This window comes from Filicampus tigris, chromosome 15 (assembly GCF_054856515.1).
Source record: "Filicampus tigris isolate MCC_2025a chromosome 15, RoL_Ftig_1.0, whole genome shotgun sequence".
In the NCBI taxonomy this organism is placed as follows: domain Eukaryota; kingdom Metazoa; phylum Chordata; class Actinopteri; order Syngnathiformes; family Syngnathidae; genus Filicampus; species Filicampus tigris.
In genome coordinates, this window is record NC_141231.1 from 8,162,501 (window position 1) to 8,180,718 (window position 18,218).

At 40.3% G+C, this 18,218-nt stretch overlaps 2 protein-coding genes across 4 annotated transcripts in view; both read right to left on the bottom strand.

The window, feature by feature from the left end:
- The window catches only part of alpk2 (alpha-kinase 2), a 14,826-nt gene extending 5,868 nt beyond the window's left edge, over positions 1–8,958 (bottom strand). The window contains exons 1-3 of the mRNA XM_086052895.1: positions 8,942–8,958; positions 4,352–5,684; positions 469–1,669 (exon numbers count right to left, since the gene is read on the bottom strand). Coding sequence (XP_085909021.1) covers positions 469–1,669; positions 4,352–5,626 — 2,476 coding nt within the window. The 5' untranslated portion in view covers positions 5,627–5,684; positions 8,942–8,958. The remainder of the gene's footprint in view (positions 1–468; positions 1,670–4,351; positions 5,685–8,941) is intronic.
- A 4,077-nt stretch (positions 8,959–13,035) lies between these two features.
- oacyl (O-acyltransferase like) lies at positions 13,036–18,150 on the bottom strand. Of its 3 annotated transcripts, none has more exons than XM_086052897.1 (15): positions 17,994–18,150; positions 17,581–17,714; positions 17,430–17,508; positions 17,212–17,347; positions 16,949–17,145; positions 16,605–16,817; positions 16,430–16,532; positions 16,038–16,139; positions 15,801–15,966; positions 15,642–15,721; positions 15,456–15,566; positions 14,424–14,547; positions 14,141–14,327; positions 13,355–13,497; positions 13,036–13,262 (listed from the first exon to the last, which is right to left on the bottom strand). In XM_086052897.1, the coding sequence occupies exons 1-15, from the start codon at positions 18,148–18,150 to the stop codon at positions 13,140–13,142; spliced, it is 2,055 nt and encodes a 684-aa protein (XP_085909023.1). In that variant the 3' UTR covers positions 13,036–13,139. The 3 variants fall into 3 exon arrangements, with proteins under 3 accessions (XP_085909023.1, XP_085909024.1, XP_085909022.1); XM_086052898.1 differs by having other exon boundaries at positions 14,126–14,327; positions 17,212–17,336; positions 17,994–18,141; XM_086052896.1 differs by having other exon boundaries at positions 13,036–13,497.
- Positions 18,151–18,218: the final 68 nt, after the last annotated feature.

Sequence of the window (18,218 nt, forward strand, 5' to 3'; positions counted from 1 at the left end):
AACCAGCAAAATGCACTTGTTTTTAGTCATCCCCGGGGGCGGCCATTTTGTCACTTCTGTCGACTGAAAATGACATCACAACTGCTCACAACGACCAATCACGGCTGACCTGTTTTCTGAATCTGAGCCGTGATTGGTCGTTGTGAGCAGTTGTGATGTCATTTTCAGTCAACAGAAGACAAAATGGCCGCCCCCGGAGATGGCTAAAAATCAGTGGATTAACACTAATTCACAAACGCAATATTTATCAGAATGCCCTGTTTCAACTAGTGGGCTTGCATAGACACATTCTTGAAAAAAAAAAAATTGACTTGAAAAGTTGACTTCACTTTAAAGCATTTTTTTTTTAATTTGTGGCATGGAATCATAAGTATACTGTATAACATAATATTTCTATATTAAATTCTAGTTAGATGGACAATTTAGCAATAATTTTATGGTGTAAATTGAATTTTATCTGAATCTTACCTTCTTTGGATGAACTTGTTTTGTTTTTGACCACTTCGCCGTACGCCTTCTTACTAGGCGCTCTGACATCCATCTTCTGTCCCTCTGCTGCCTTCGCCGGAGTGGAAATACTCTGCTTTGATTCCAAAAGCTTTCCAAACTTATCCTTGGACAGGCGACGCTTTTTAAAGATATCGTCATGAGTCGGGTCGTGTGTGTGTTTGTGTTCTGCGTTATGCTGAACGTTTCCTTCCTGTGAGGGTTTCGAAGCTTCTGGGTGCTTTTTGGCCGGAGCATCTGACATCCCTGCATCCTTGCGGGATTTGCCGTGTTTGATGCTCATCTTGGCCTCGAACATTTCGATCCGTCCTTTAGCACCCTTCGCTTTTGCGCCGCTCTCCGTCTCGGCCGGAGGCTCTGCTGCGGTTTTCACCCCGGTCGCGTTGTGGTGGTGTTTCTTCTTCTTCTTGCAATGCGGCTTGGCGGACTCGATTACCATCGTCTTCTCCTCGACAAGCTGACTGCTAGGATTTGCCATGGTTTCATTTTGTCTGCTGGTTGTGAGGTGAGCCGAGTTCTCCTGTTTCTTGTGAGTGGGAGTGTTGTGATGGTGGATGGTGGATTTGTCCTTCTTGCAGCGGGATTTGCCCTCGCTCTTGTGGGGCATCTTTCCTGGTGCCCCATGATTCGGTTTCGGCTTACCCGCATCTGCTTGATTGCTTCGTTTTGCTGTCTTGAATACATGCGGCTCATCGAGAATGGTGTGGTTCTTTTCCCGGATGGCGGTCAAGTTGGAAAGTTCTTTGCAGAGTCCGTGAACCTCCTCGTCAGTCGCCGCCTCGTCGCTTAGCGGCCAAAGAGTCCAGGTTCGTGCATTGGCATCATTGAAAGTCCTCATTGGATCTCCCTCCAAGCTGCTTCTGCGATACTCCAGGGCAGACCTGATCTCGAGAGGAGCTACGGGAACAATAAAGGTGGGGCACCCCACGTGCGGGTGCACCTTGCTTGTTCCACCGGGGTCCATCAAAGTGTCAGGTGCCGCGTGTCCGCCGCCGCTAAACATTGGGACACGGGGGTTCATCGCATCTTCCTTGGAAGCTTTGAGTCCATTATAGTCGATATCGGTGGAACCGGTGTTTGGATCTGCACCCTGATTGGGTGAAGGGTCGGGCTGGGGGACGCTGTGATCCTCTGTCACCTTAGACAACCCATCTGCTGACAGCTGCGGAATGACAAAACGAGTGGTATGATTAATTGAGGACAATGTTGTGATATTTCACCTTGTATTACAGATGTGTTTTGAATTCTCCTGCAGCCTGTTTAGAAGGAAACCTAATGTAATTTGATGTTAGACTTACATTAATGGAATCACAATTGAACTTGTGATTATACGATCGCTTACCTACTAAATTTGTCCTTGTCGTTTTTATTGTGAGGAATGACTTGTAAGATGCTTTATAAAACAGTCAACACAAACAGTTGTTTGATCTTGAGGCAGTTTCCTTATTGCCTATTTTTCTGTTGACTAGGACAAATTGATTATTGACCACACTCAGAAAATATTAAACAGGTTTAACATTTACGATCATCAACCCCCAAATGTTTTCCGAGGGAAAGAAAAAAATGACTCCTAACACATCCCACACCACAGGATAATCACTCAGGATAATCTTTTTTTTTTTTAGAGACGTCAGATAATTTGGTTTTTGCTAACTTTGAATGCAAGGGAGGAAAAATGCTCAAATTTGTCTGGATTGGCAGTGTCGAGTCAGTCTACTATACCCCGGTGGCTCATTTCACAAAGCGGGTTCATCAAACTGAGTCTAATCCTGAGGAAAAAAAATTATATCAATCCATATGATTATATTTTGTGCAACCACTTGAAGAAATACAATTGAGTAAATTCAACAGAAACGTTTTTTCAGTGATACTGTGCTAATGGACTTCCCATATACTCAGATTTTGTTTTTGTTTTTATGACAGACCGCAGAACTACGCTACAAAAAAAACTCGCTTGCGTGAACTGAAGGAATGAGGAAATGAAAAGGACTATGTGACGCTGAAACAGGGCAGGGACTCGAAACTCGAGGTTCTTTGCGATAAACCTGGTCCTGACCAGAGAGTCTGTTACTGCGGTAACTGACCGAGAGCTTAAGTTACCTCTCGCTCCAAAACCGGCTAGAGTTACCCCACTTTCTCTGGTTTGAGTTACCTCTCTTCTTGAAACGGAAAAGTCAGTTTCCCTCATTTCAGGGTTAGCAGACTCTAAGTTTTCACTAAACCTGCTTTGTGAAATGGACCCCTGAACAACTGTTGAAGTACTGTAAAACTTTTGATAGTCCCAAACCAAACTGAGACTGAAGATCTAACGATGGATTCGATATTTTTCTCAAACTTCATAAAAAATAATCACGTACCTTCCTGTCAATCTCCAAAGCCGACCCATACAGAACACCACGCGTTTATATCCGAGCCCGGAGGCCATGTGTGCTGCACACAAATGACTCTGGTCTACAGCGGACCGACCGACAACCAATTTGGGACCCCTTCTTGCCTTTTCAAATGGGGGGGGATGTGACGCGTGTGTGAGAAAAGGGGAGTCGTGTTACAATCTACAGCTGTGCTTAACCCCACCGCTCTCACACGCCAGGGATCTGTGCTATTATCATCGTTGTCCTGGGCTATTATTAAGCTGTTCTTTTGCCCTCCCCTCATTTTCTTTCACCGGTCACTCTCGTAAAGCACAAGCCAAAAGGACGCATCGTGCAGGATCCGAGTGCGGTACCTTGGCAAGGGTCGGTGACAATATTTGTGTAGCCACTTCACAGTGTGTTCACCTCCGCGACCGCGGTGTGATGCAGTCCAGGGACGAGAACGTCTGGAACCTTTTTTTCCGGAGGGTATGACCGCCGGTTAAAGTCCACCATGTTTGCCATACCGCACTTTGTGTTCATTGGTGTGTCTATTTTTGTCTTTATTCGTTTGTTTGTGACGCCATCATTATTGTGACACTTTCCATTCATTACATTTTTGTGTGTGCAGCATTATAATTATGTACTGTACGCTTTCACAATCCAATAACACAAATTGTACCTTTGCAAAGATGATAATGATCAGTTTTGATTGATTATTTGCAGTGGTATGTAACTACAGTACCTAGAGCATTTTTTTTCTGTTTCAGTCACTTCTGTAGCCTGTTTAAGCAGCAAACATTACATCAGCATGATTCATTAGAAATCTAGAAATGGTGAAACTGTAAACACTTTTTAAAACAAATAATCTAACTCCAAATTCAAATTCACCCAATTAGTGGACCGGTCAATTATTTACCCAAAATCGTGTTATTTTTAACTGTTTTAGAGTGCAGTGTTAGCATTAATCAATTAGCTAACTTATGCTTCCGATCAGTTTCTTCTGCAGGCTGTTTAGGCAACAAACATTACACTTAATGAAACTTGTAATTTTGTTAGAATCTACAAATTACCCAACTCCAAACTTTTCTGTTTATTGTGGATAATCATTAATATAACTAACTGATCATGTAATTGTATTTTATCTCCTATTTCAATTACTCTTGGAAAACATTTACTAGGCAGGAAAATGACCAGAATTCATAGCTCAAATTGGATTTACATCTGTCATCTTTATCTATGCTCCCTGGGGTTTAGAGAAGACATTGTAGTGTTTGCCTTGGCCAATTTTTAAATTATGTGTGAATACAGTTGAGTTTTTAGATACACACATTGGTTGCGTTTTCTACATAATAGATGCTTTTGCAGTTGGAGGTGACAAGCTATTAAAACTATTCTGGGTCGCGTGTGTCACATTAGGCGTTGAAGATGTGGTGTACCTGATTTTATTTGGGCTGATGATTATATTCAAAATCCACCTTGAATCACCCTACCTGTTCTTTTGTCAGCTCAGCAGGTTGTTCTGTCACATCTGTGTCCTCCACTATCTTCAATACCATCTTGTCTTCTGTCCCTGAAAACTGGACACATTGAGGAAGGTCCACATCCTCTATAGGAGTCCATGCAGGGATGAGCCTGTCCATGTCAAAGGCAGATGGAATCAGCGAATGGTTCTCATGTACAAAGTTATCTACAGCGGTTTCCTCTGGTTCAGTTTTGGTGTTAGCTGTTGAATCGCCAAGAGATTGGCCATTGTCTTCAATTTGTGGTTGGAACGTGAAGCATTCCTGTCCACACTGGATGGATTCCTCTTGGATTGTTTGTCCCACGGGCTGATCGTGGACACCCATCCCTCTTTCTGTCTCGTTATAGGTCTTAATGTCCGCTAGCGCTTCAGTCAGGGCGTCTATCCCGGCTCCTATCTCTGAGAAGGCGGCTGTGAGCTCCTGCCTCGGGGTCCCGATGACATTCCAGTCTGAGAGTGCGCTGGCCCAGCTCTCTACTGAGGACCACCTCTCCACTGGCGGCCTCCAATCCTGGGTGTCATCCCTGCCCCAGCCAATCCCGTCACTGGCGTAACCCGACACCCAAATCTCTTCCGACGCTAAATCGCTGGAAGTGGAAGTAGCCAAAACATTCGTCTTATCCAGATACTGGCAGGCATCCGCCCACAGCTCAGCAGGACTGACGCTCCTCGGTACTTGTGGGATGATCTGGGTGACCTCAGCAGGTGGCTTGAGCCCTGACTCAGACTCCAACATCACCCAGTCCTTATTCGTGGAAGGACAATGTGTCACGCTCTTGGCTGAATCACAACACGCAAAGTGAGACGCATCACGGTTATTATCTAGTCCATTCTGCGAGGCAGTTGAACTCAGGATGAAGTCCTGAGTCTCATTTTCAAAGATGTACAAGTCCGACACAAGGCCCGTGGCCGAGTCAGTCTCTGAGCTATCTGACAATGACCTCAGATAGTCGGGCTGATGGTTCTCGAAGCTGAGGCCGGATGTCCTGGAACTCTCCAGAGTGGGCGACTCCACCCTGAACGAGTTTCTTGTATCTGGTATGTGGATGGGTTCAGTGTAAATCTCAGACATGTGCGAGGTAAGGCCGCCAGACAGATGGGGTAGCGGGGATAGCAGTGATTCCGACTGGTCCAGGAAGCCTCCCAAAAGAGAATAATAGCAAGAATCCTGACTGATTTGAGACTCAGGGAGAACAGACGGTGACTGTCTTTGTTCGTTGGTGGTGATCACCGTCAGTTCCATCGATGTAGCTCGTTTTTACACCTCCTGCATTGCCATCAACCACAGCATCCTCCAGTGCCTACACATAAATGTATGACAAGATGAGAAAACAACTTTTACTCACAAAACTGATGACTTTTTTTATCTTGAGTGAAACCAACATGCTTTTGGATTGTGGCATGATGAATGTGCAAATGCCTAGACATTACACAGATCTGATTGGCTGGATCGGATCGGCAGATATTTAGCATTTAGCATATAGCATTTTGCATATTTAGCGCATGCAAAATCGGTAGTAATGTCATAATCTGCAGATCGATCAATGACATCATTTAATAGGATCCACAAAAAAAGATTTTACAGCGTACACAATCTTGTTCACTCCAGGGATGTTCTGTGCTGCCATCATTAATAATCCAACGTTCCTCAGCATATACAGTCTGATTTTTCGCCCCCCCAATTTCATTATTGTTATTATTATTATTATTATTTATTTATTTTTATTTTTTATTTTTTTTTTTTAATGGTAAGGTTTTCCGCCCTCCATTTTTCATGTATTGATTTTTTAGGCTTAAAGTGTTCTTTTTTCCCCAATGCATTTCGGTGGTTCAGTTTTGGCTATTCTTGGGCTGGGTCGGTTGTTTAAATAAATTGGATAGATTGGTCCATCTTCTGATCGGAATCGGTGATTGGTTATTGTTTTTTGTTTTGTTTGTTTTTTTAACTCACTGATCGGCTTCAAAATCCTGATTGTGTAAACTCTACAAACTACACACAGGAAAGCCATTGCCAAGACTCCAACCCCGAACCTCGGAACTGTGAGGTAGTTCTGCTAACCAGTACTACACAATGCTGCTCTCAAAACTGAAAATAATCACAATTTGTGGATTTCATAATTTTATTTCTATATCATAAATTTCCAAATAGTAGTAGTGCACTTTAAAAAACAATAATTTAAAAGTTATAACATTTTAATTTGATTGAAATTATTTTAGTCCGCTGATAGTGTAGTGGTACACACGCCTGAGTTGTGTGCGGGCAGCGTGGGATCGATTCCCGCTCAGTGACAGTGTCTATGTGTGCCCTGCGACTGGCTGGCGACCAGTTCGGGGTGTAGTCTGCCTTCGCCCATTGACGGCTGGGATAGGCTCCAGCAACTCCCCGCGACCCTGTATAGGATAAGCGGTTTGGAAGATGACATGACATGACATGAAATTATTTTATGGTACTTATTATAATCCCTCAAGAGGCTAATCGACAAGATACAATTACTATATTTAAAAAAAACCCCATTGAATTTCCAAACAGTTGTGCCTGACAGCAGGTTATTTTAATATTGCCCTTAATTTAATAAAATCCTATGTACAGTACAGTGGTCAAATTGTCCTGCTAGCCTACATGTGAGTGTTCTGTTGCTCTAGGTGGCGATGTGAGGTGTTGAAAGCGGCTCTGTTGATTTACACAAGTGCTCGAAGGACTTGCTGGTGGCAAAGAGGCTGGAAAAATACCAGGACATCTTCACCCATGGCCTGCATTTGTCACATACTCTGTGAAGGGCACGTCGCTTCAGACACGCTGCATGACAACAACAACACACTAGCATGCAATAACCTAGAAAAAGGACACGTGTTTAATACCTCCTCGTTTTTAGGAAATCAGTTATCGAGTGTTCATCTTTTAAATTTTATAATTAAAAAAAATCTAAATAAGTGCAATAAAGGCCAAATGTAATGTTTTCTTTTATTATTTTAGTTCAGAAAATATATTTTTTTGTAAAGTGATACATTTGTACATTTTTTCTATTTAAAAAAATAAAGTAGTACGTTTTTTCTTTTGTAGTTAGAAAACAAAAAGTTTTGGGGTGGTGATATTTTTTTCCGCTGTGTTTTTTTGTTTTGTTTTGTTTTTTTAGTAAATAACATTTTATTTAGATCATCTTTTGCAGTTTCTGTAAAAAAGATGTTTGGGGGGAGAGAGATAATTTTTTTTACACTTACACTAGTTTTGTGTCATGTGTCACCTCCAACATCGCTTATCCTGGACAGGGAGGTGCCAGAGCTTATCCTAGCTGACTTTGGGGCGAAAGGCGTACTACACCCTGAACTGGTCACCACCCGGTCGCAGGACACACACAGACACCGTCACTGAGCGGGAACCGATCCCACGCTACCCGCACACAAGTCAGGCAAGTGTACCACTACACTATCAGCGACCCTACACAAAGTATATTCAGGAAACAAACAAAATAAAGTCAGTGATGAGAGAAATTTTATTATTTTATACATATACTAGTTTCATTTATTTAATACAGTTTAGCTTAGGTACAAAGGAAGGGAGACATTGTATTTGTTTTTGGGGGAAAGAATTACATCCATTATCCAAACCGATTATCTTTACAAGGGGCATGATGGAGCCGATCCTAGCTCTCCTTGGGCAATAGGCGATGTACACCCTGAATTGGTTGCCAGCCAATCGCAGGGCACACAGAGACAAACAAACATTCACATTCACAATCACACCTAAGGGCAATTTAGAGTGTCCAATCAACCTACCATGCATGTTTTGGGGATTTGAGAGTAAACTGGAGTACCCGGAGAAAACCCACGCAGGCACGGGGAGAACATGCAAACTCCACAGAGGAAGGTCGGGGCCGGATTTGAACCCAGGACTTCTGCACTGTGAGGTGGACGTGCTAACTATTTGACTACCGTGCCACCCCGGGAAAATTTTGACCGATAACAAACGAAGAGAAAGTAAATTAAGTTGTTGTCTCTGAATTTTTGGGGGTAGTGCGGTTAGTAATTTTGTTCATTTTGAAAAACAGAAAATAAGTTAAATAATGGGAGGAATTGTATTTCTTATATTTTTGCATGCTAGTTTCTGAATAAAAAATAAAAATCTCCAGCAATCAATCGAGAGATGACAGTTCATGAATACAATTCTTGTTATTGTTGTTACTGTCCTATTATGATACAGCATTTGTGTTAAACCACAAACTACAATGAAGGAAAAAAAAACCCACTAAAATGCCATGATAATGTACTCATATTAAGATCTTTGTTGATACATTCCCCTAAATTATTTATATAAAATATCGATATTAGTATTGTATTGAAACCTTGCAGTATTGCACACCACTGCAATCCACCAAAGAAAGTATACAGAGATGACATTTAAGATGCGACCAAATATGATGGGAAATCCATCAATCAATCGATCATAAAATCTTGTGCAACAATTTAAATAATCTGCCACCTAAAATATCCAGTGGGCAATTTTGGAAACAACAAGCCTGTGGAGTGAATTCAAGGCTAATAAAAAACGCAAAGTACGTACCTTTCCCATAGACGTGTTTGCCGTTTTAAAGCTGTGATGCACCACTTGAGCGTGAGCTCTCCTTCAAGTGGGTGAGGAGGGGGGAGAGGCTATTTTTGGAGGCCCTCAACCGTCACCGACTCCTCGCGAACGCAAAGTTACCTGATATCGCGGACATGTGCCGATCCTCAACATTTAAGAGGCTTATCTATATTTATAGTGATGGCCTATTTGCTGGAGTCAATAAAAGTGCTTTTGACGTACTGTTTTGATTCGTTAGCCAGGAGGAGAATGGAAAAAACATGTAACAGATTTCTGCAGAACTTTGCAAAAGTGTGGAATATGGGCCGAATCTGCCGATGAAGAACAGGTGTGAATCTGGATACATTTTGCAACTGTTCCCCCCTGTCTAAAAATCCAAATGGTAGTCCTGTTCACCTACAAAGTACATGTAAACTTCATTGTTTGTGTCCCCGCTGTATCTCAGATTTTTAAGCAGTCTTTTTTTTTTCTTCTGCTTTATGTTTTTATGGTATAGATACAAGTCCCAAATTAGAGTTGCACACCTTAAGTGTATTACCACATTGTACCACCACATGCCAGGCAGCACTGAGCTCTACTGGAAGATTTGCAGCATGTAATTAAGAGCAATAGGAGGCAGAGAAGGGCCCCGGCTAATCTCCAGTAGTTGTCATTATTCCCACAGATCCGAGAGAATACATGCCAAGCAGTATTGTTGTATGGTCTGTTTGTATGTGTGTTAAATTAGCAGTAGTTTGAAGGTTTATAATTAACGTACATTCTATGCTAGTATCATTAGCTGGTCTATGGTGTTTCACATTACGTTAGCATTAAGCAAGTGGACCTTAGGTAGTTTAAAACTACAACATTTGGTCAAAATTACATGGTAGGATTGAACATTTTGGTCTTTAAATTTACAATCAGAGCTGAGCTGCTTGTGAAGTGAAGATTACGTTCTCGACGCCGATTGGCTGTCGCAGAGGAGGGATGGTCTGGTCGATTAAATATGCAGACAGGAACTCGATGACGGTTAGTCGATGCCCAGCTCTATTTAGACTGTTTAATTCATAATATTTGATGTGTCGATTTTACTACAAAATTCAACTAAGAGTGACCATCTCATCTTAGCACTGTATGAGCCAGAACATCTACTTAATTTCCTAAAAGTGATTTTATGTTAGTCTCCAGTGAGAGCGTGAGAAAAGGCCCTTAGGAATACTTAAACTATTGTTTTAAAGCGGAAGTCAACCGAAACATATTTTTTATCAAGGGGATGTTCTATGCAGACCCACTAGTTGAAACAAGGTATTCTGATTAATATTGCTTTTGTGGAATATGAGTTAAGCAGCAAAATCTAGCCTTCTCAGGGGGCGGCCATTTTGTCACTTCTGTCGACATAAGTGACAAAATGGCCGCCCCCGAGATGGCTAAAAACGGGTGGATTTAGGTATGAAATCTCCGTCAGCCCACATCCCTCCCTTCCCTATTGCTCATCCTGCTTGTCAAAGAGCAGACAGAGGGCACTCTGACACTCCCAGTAAACAAAAACAAAAAAAAGTGCATGTGCCCCTGGACCAAACGGAACATAAATGATTCGAAACTATCGACCCGAACAGTTTGGACGCTTTTCACAAACTGTTCCATCCCTATCTAAGTATTCTGTCTTGCCACCCTACCCCATAGCTCAGACATACTGTATGAAGACGGGAGTTTCAATTTGTCACATGTAGCCAGTATTGTGCCAGAAATTCCTGTAAATTCTTTCAATGTCGGCATGTTGGCATCCTCACTTGTATTTTATTTTTATTTTGTTTCTTTTTATTTTCACTCCAAACCTACACGTTGGCACAATTTGTGAGATCCAATTAATGGTTTCAACAAGCAAAATGCAACTGTGTTGAACAAGTTAACACGAAAAAATGCATCAGAATTCTATGTGTTTTTCTTGTAAATTTGCCACATTCTAGGGACATGTAAAAACAACATTAATTACTAGTTAGTGGTATCTGGCAACTGTATGAATGGAAATGTTGACCAAAAATAGAAGCTAAAAGTTTTGTAGCGGCTCTCGTGCGGACATGTTACACCTTGTATGCTATGTTGTTGTGGCGTGTTGGATTGGACTCATGCACTCAATGAGACAGAGTGAGACGAGTGTCCTCTTACAACAGCATGATGTATTTTTGCACCGTGTTGTTGCACAGCCTGCTGTCTGCCCTGCTTGCTCAGGCTCAGGGGGATCAGGGGTTGGGGGGCTCGGGCCGGTGACGCTGCACATGTCCAACGTGTGCGTCACTGCCTTGTTTTGCTGTAATGACGTTGCGTGGGAGACTCAGCTGAATGGAATATGAAAGTACACTCATGTTAGTAGGAACTTTTAAAGTCTGTATATTATAAGGATAAAGTACACATTTGTATGGGGAAAAATGTAATCTTTTCATGATAAAGTTGCATATGGGAAGAAATCTACTTCTGCAAAAAAAAAAAAAAAAAAAAAACATCATTGAGAATATATTCGCAATTTTACAAGAAAGAAACAATATCCATTTCATGAAAACATTTGTTTATTTTTCGGTCAAAAAAATGTATACATGTTACGAGATCGTTACAATGCTATGCTAGGAAAACAAAATATTCAGTGAAAAAAATAATATCAAGAGAATCAATTAGTAATTTAACTGAAAAAAGATTTTTTTTTTTGTTTTAAATAAATTTGTAATTTGTTTGACAAAAAAATCTTCAGATCCAAATGTTCAGAATTGGAATCATTAAAAAAAATGTTAGGGCAAGATTAGTCATTTGTACAGGAAAAAATGTTATTTTTAATTTTGTCATGTAGCAAAACAATTTCATAATAGTCACAAGGCATAATTGTACAAAAAATGCCATAGTTTGAGAATAAAGTAATAATTTTTCAAGGCTAAGTGGTTTGTGGAGAATGAAGTCCTTTTTTTAAGTTACAATGACACGTGATCTTTTCATCTCATGAGAATAAAGTTGTAATTTTGCTGAGCAGACTTTAATGAGTTAAATTACTACTATAAAATAGCCTTTATTTTTAAACAAATCATTACACAGAAAAGTCATTATTTTGCTAGAAAAAGTTGTCATATTTTGAAAATAAAGTCGTTGTCTTTATGACAAAATACATCATTTATGAAAATAAAGCCTTATCATTTCATTTTAGTAAATTTCCTGTAAGTCTGTATTTTAAGACAAACAAGTTATCCCATTATGAAAATAAAAAGTCATGTTATTTCAAGGGAAAACACTATAAATCGTAATACGTACGACGAGTACGTAATTTCACCAGATGAAGTCAACATGAAAGCTATTAATTAGTCAGTGTTGCAAGAGAAAAGACAACAAGAGAAACAATGCCATGATATATATTTATGAGAACAAAGTTCTAAACTTACAGGAAAAAAATATTGAATTAAATTAAGGCGCATGGGGAACCTTTCACCTATCAGGCCCCATTTCAGTTTTTATAATGAAATCATGAATGAATGTTGTTCAAGACAGTTACCGGTACTTCTTTTTAGGAACATATTGCCCATGATCCATTGTTTGCCTTCCCTGAATCAGAGCACAAGGCAGAAGCATGACTCGACCAAAATGTTGTGAAACAAAGTGAACCATGTTCGGTGGCAAGTTCAAATGGGATTTAAGTAAGCAATGTGATAGGACGTCATGTTGCCGCTTCTGACTCGCTGTTATGGAAGATGCAGTCAGCACATCAGAGATGCCATCATGCTAAACTGGATTACAGCACTAAATCCTCTAAGCATCTTTATCACGTTAACTGCAAGGGCAAAGACCACAGCCAAGGTTCAGCTATTCCAAACCATCTCATTTAAAAAAAAAAAATCAGTAGCGTAGGCATGACACTGAGCAGAAAGAATACAGTATATGCCTGTGAATTTTGTTTGTATGAGTTGCTTTTCGGTGTGTGTTATAGTTGCAGTTGTTTGAATGTTTCTACTTATCGTAACATTCCATATTACACTGTATGTTAGCATTAAACTGGCTGAGTTAGTTTGATGCCTAGTTTGATTGAACAATTTGCTAACAAACCAACCGAAACAACGATACACAAGAAAATGTGGTCCCTTTATTTGCGGTATGACAGAAATGTTCAAAGCTTACAAGACGGCGATGTAACACAGTTAGTACGGTAGTTGATTAACGCCTGTAATCAGTGTTGCACTGGATCGGCTTTGCGGTTCCAACTCAGGAGGACGTAGGGCTTCTCCACCAGAACTGTTAAGACCACGCCTGTCCCCAGCGTGAGCACCAAGTGGCCGAGGAACAGGTACATCTAAAGAAGACCCCAGACATCCAGAGATACAGTTGAGTGCGACCGTTCGAATCACTCATACAGCAGACGGTACCAAGAAGCCAAGAGCTCACAAAGTTGACATCTGTGTAGTGGATGGGGGTCTCCTGTAGTCCGATGTAGACCAGGATGAAGACGGGATGGATCAGGTAGCAAGCGAAACTGATGTTCGCCAGAGGGACCCACAGTGAGAATGACAAGAGGCTATTGATAAAGCCTGCAGAAGGAGAGGAGCGTTGATAAAGCATAATCACAAGATATACAGTAATAGTCACTTTCACAGAAAACAAAAAAAACATTTTTCAAGTTGTAAACGGGTAATGTTAGAGGGGAAAATCCAAGGGGAAAGGTCGTCCTTGCGAAAATAAAGTCACAATTTTAATGACCCAAAAAAGTAATTTACAAGAACACAGTCATCTTATTACAAGAATTATTTTGTAATATTTCCTGTTGTTGTAACATTAACTGGCCAAAACGAACACTAAAATAGTCAGAGCAAAAGTCACCACATGACAAGAACAAAAGTCCTTTATCAAAGTTATTACGTGTCAATTCTTGTAAAATGATGACTTGCCAACAGTAACATTTTCATTCATTCAGACACTTTCAATGTCTGAAATAAAATAAAAACGCTTTTTCCAAAAACAAAAATGAACTGAAACAACATTTTTGCAGAACAAACAAAAACTAACTAATTATAGCAAAAATATCCTTCGTTTTTGTCTTTGTCAATTCATTTAATAAATGAGCCTTTGGGGTTGATTATAAATGTATTTATTTCAGCCGGAGGAATTTATTAATTTATTAAAACTCTAAAACGATCATAACCCTGGTGATATAAACACCTGCTGATCTTTTACCTCCGTAGCCCTCCTCACAGGCCAGGACGATCCAGGCGATGGCCAGAGCCCACAGCGGTCTGTGTAGTCCCTGGTAGAGCGCATGTGGCACGGAGGGGTGCACTGGGATCCCCCGGAGGACGTAGGCCAATCCTATCAACGCTGCCAAGACTGACAGACAACACAACCAACCCAGTAGCGCCTGCCACTAGAGCAACAACAGCAGACAAGCATGTGAGTGTGATGGCAGAGACCGTGACGGTAGCGCCAATTACATTTTGGATTTGAAGAAGATGAATCCTACCTTATTCTTTAAGAGTTGGCCTTTTTTAGTTGTCAGGTATATTCCAGTTAATATTCCTATCAAAAACGGTCCGTATCTGGTGTGGGGCTTCACATAATAATACAGGACATAATTCTCTGATGTCCTGGAAAATAAATTACTGTATGTAAAAATTACAAGAGACTAAAGTCGGAACGTTATACGACAAAAGTCATACATTACAGTCGTAATTTGAGTGGGTAAATCAGCATGTCTAGTACAATTTTTTTTTTAAAAATATATATATACAGTACTGCATTTTATTCTTTTTTTTTTCACACAATCAAACAAACAAAATTGGACATTTCCGTCTAAGGAGTTCTTTCACGGTTGTTAGCTTTTTAAAACTTGTGACATTTCGATTTTATTATCATAACAGTTCCATAAAAGTTAAAAAGTCAATTTTTTTGTCGGAACATCAAACTGTTCTTCTAATGAATTCTTAATTTAATTTAAGTTAGGGCTGTCAAAGTTAAAGCATTAACTTTGGAGATTTATTGTAGAAGGATGTCATTAACTTGTAGAAATACGTATCACAATTTATTTGAAAAATAAATTATGACTTTGCTCTTGTAATAATATGAAATTTTCCTAAAATAAATTATGAAGTTATTGAAAAACCTTACTACATTTTCTTGTTCAATTAAAAAATTACAATATTGTAAAGAAATTGCAATGTTATTCTTTCGGGTGAAATCCAAACATTTCCTCAAAATATTACAACTTGATTGACCCCAAAATTATGGCTTTGTTCTTATTACAAAATTATTCTTGAAAAATATTGACTTCATTCTTGCAAAATTACAATTTAGAGTAACCATTGTAAAATTATTAATATAATTTTGTAATTTTACCATTATGTCCCCTCATATTTATACTATTTTTTCCCCTTTTCAATGTGGTCCTAATACTTGTGAGTTGAGAGAGTTCAGTTTCTTTAGTGGCTAAACCTATATCACTTTCATGTATTTGACTCCAAAGCATCAGAACCAGATTATGGTCAGTTAGTATTACAGCGTAGATGGCTGGAAGACGGGCAGCTGCAGGAGTCCCGTGACGAGTGAACCAGCCAATGTGGTCATCAGCAGGAGGCCTCCTGCCACGGCTGCAAAAACACCTCTATTCCTGACGGAGGGCACAGTAGATAGGTTGAGTGCTGTTTCGATCTTTTGAATCATGCATTAAAAAGTTTGGACGTACAGTCTGTAGAAATAGACCAGTATGGGAGTGGTGGCGTAACACTGGAAGTCCAAAGAGAGGTACCACGTCCAAGGAACACACTGCGGAGAGGTCAAGTTCTTACAAACAACTATTTCAAGATAGAAATAAGAATTCTCGGAAGCGACTGGTTGACCTTACTATCTCATGGACTGGGAGCAGATTGCTAATCAGCAGCAAGTTCCCCCACCAGTACGTCTTACAATCCATCAAGTTGTCTATGAATGGAAACCAGTAAGGACCCCAGTGCACCAGAGAGATAAGGCCAACGGTGAGACACATTACAAAGATATGCAGCGGCTGGATCCTGTCAGAGAATTTTTTTTTTTTTTTTAAAAACAGTTCACATGTTCTTCATCACAGCACCGAGAGCTTTACCTTTTGAACCTCCTGAAGAGGTAGACCACCACTAGAGCTGGACTCAGCTGGTCTTCAGCTCTTTGGATGGAGCCCAGTAGAGACCTGGAGCTAAGTAGACCCCTGGAACATAAAAATGCTTAACAAATCAAAACAATAACTTGTTTTTTTCGTGTTGTTAGTGTTGCACTCGAGACTCCCGGGATGTCGGAAATATCGCACTCTGATTTTCTCTGACAACCAACCGCCCTAATACTTTTGGTAAGACCGCCATTGTTGTGTCACGTCAGACAATGTCTGTTTTAAATCTCGAAATTAAATGTTGAAATTTGCAAGTAGGAACCCTGACTTTTCCTAGTCTGAGTTCACAATTTCCGACTTCTCAGTGTCCTGGAATGTCGCTGTAGTCTCACCCTAGCAAGAGGAAGGTGTCTACAGCCATGAAAACTGGTCCACTGAGAGAAAACACATACAGAGGGCTTCTTTCTACTGTTCTCTTCCAGTCTTTGTAGTTATCTGCGAACGATATTGTCATTTAAATGACCCGGTTGAGAATGGACCTACATTTCATAAGGCGAGGTCTCGTACCAAGATTGTTTATCACAGGGAACTGTGCAGAATGTCCGCACATGATCCACAACAGGCTGAGGATGCGGATGCCATTCAAGGAGGAGTAGCCGCCTTCGGGCAAACCCGAAGACGTGCCGAAAATACCCCGGCAGGTCGTCTGCAGGGAGAAGGCCTGGAGGCACTGATATACACAGCTTTTAGGAAAACATGAAGATCCACGCCTGGTGCTGTCTGCGGGAGACATAGTATACACATATCCATCAGTGATTCCGACCGCAAAGTTTAATAGCAACCCCCCATAATCAATAGTCATAATCAAATGCTAAATCAAATTTTTAGACAGTACAGTACATTGTACTTACTATTTGCCTCTGTTGTACGACCATTTACTTCGCTACCCATAGAACCGTTGGTCTTCAGGGTGCCGTACTGGATGAGGTCAGTGTTTAAACAGGCAGACTCTGTAGTTGGCATCACCGCCCGGTTCTGGTGCCACCTCACAGTAGTCGTGAACAGGGTGGCGGCAAGGGGAATCGCCAGCATTGTGCAACATACAAACCTGTGATAGAAAGGAGGTTCGGTTAAGGCGAAGGGTGATGTTGAATATATAATAAGGTCTTCTTACAGGCATGTGACATCTGATGCATCAGGGGCAATGGTGTCTGACAAGCAGTGAGTCATAAACATCTCCTGAGTGGACTCATTAACCAGAATAGAAGGTAATGGAGGTATAAGGGATGTGTGTCCCATCTTGAATGTATCTGTTAAAACATTAATGAATGCATTATTGTTATGCATACAAATTAAATACAACTACAATGAATACAAATTAAATTAACTGACCGTACAGCACCAATGTTTGTACGTCTTCTTCATCACAAGAGTCTGGGACACAGATACCCACAAAATACTGGATGGTTCCCTGCAAGTAAAATAGTAATTAAATGAAGGTTATATATTTTCATTCTTTGTAGTTTGCATCATTTGTCCTAACCTGCTTGAGGAATACTTGGCAGTACTGTCCAGAGAAGGAAGGACTGTGGGCAGAGTGACACTGCTGCAGCAAGCCAGGCCGGTTGGCATTACCTCCTTCAACATTGCTAGCCAGTTTCCCAAAAGCATCATACACTGTAATTAAAAATAAATAAATAAATAAATAAGATTAAAAATATATATATATATATATATATATATATATATATATATATATATATATATATATATATATATATATATATATATATATATATATTGAAGTCTCTATTATCAAAGCTTTATGCTGCAAGCAGTTTCATTGTTTATCAATGAAGTACACAATTTCTCAAACCTATCGATACAATGACTGATGACTAAGGAATTAAAAAAATTAAAAATAACCACCACAAGTGTAATGAAAAAAGTACTTACTGAGAACAGCATATTTCTTAGGGTTGTCCTGGTTTATTTCCCGTAGGAAAGTATTGGTATCCGTCGCGCATTTTTCGGACACGGTCAACGAACATGTTGTCTTTAGGAGTGCAATTAATCCTGCTAGATGAAACAAGCTCATCCAACCAAGGGCCATTATAAAAGTGTCTACATCTTTTTACCCGAGTGGGTTTTTAAAGTGGGGGGTGGGAGGCATGGGGGGTT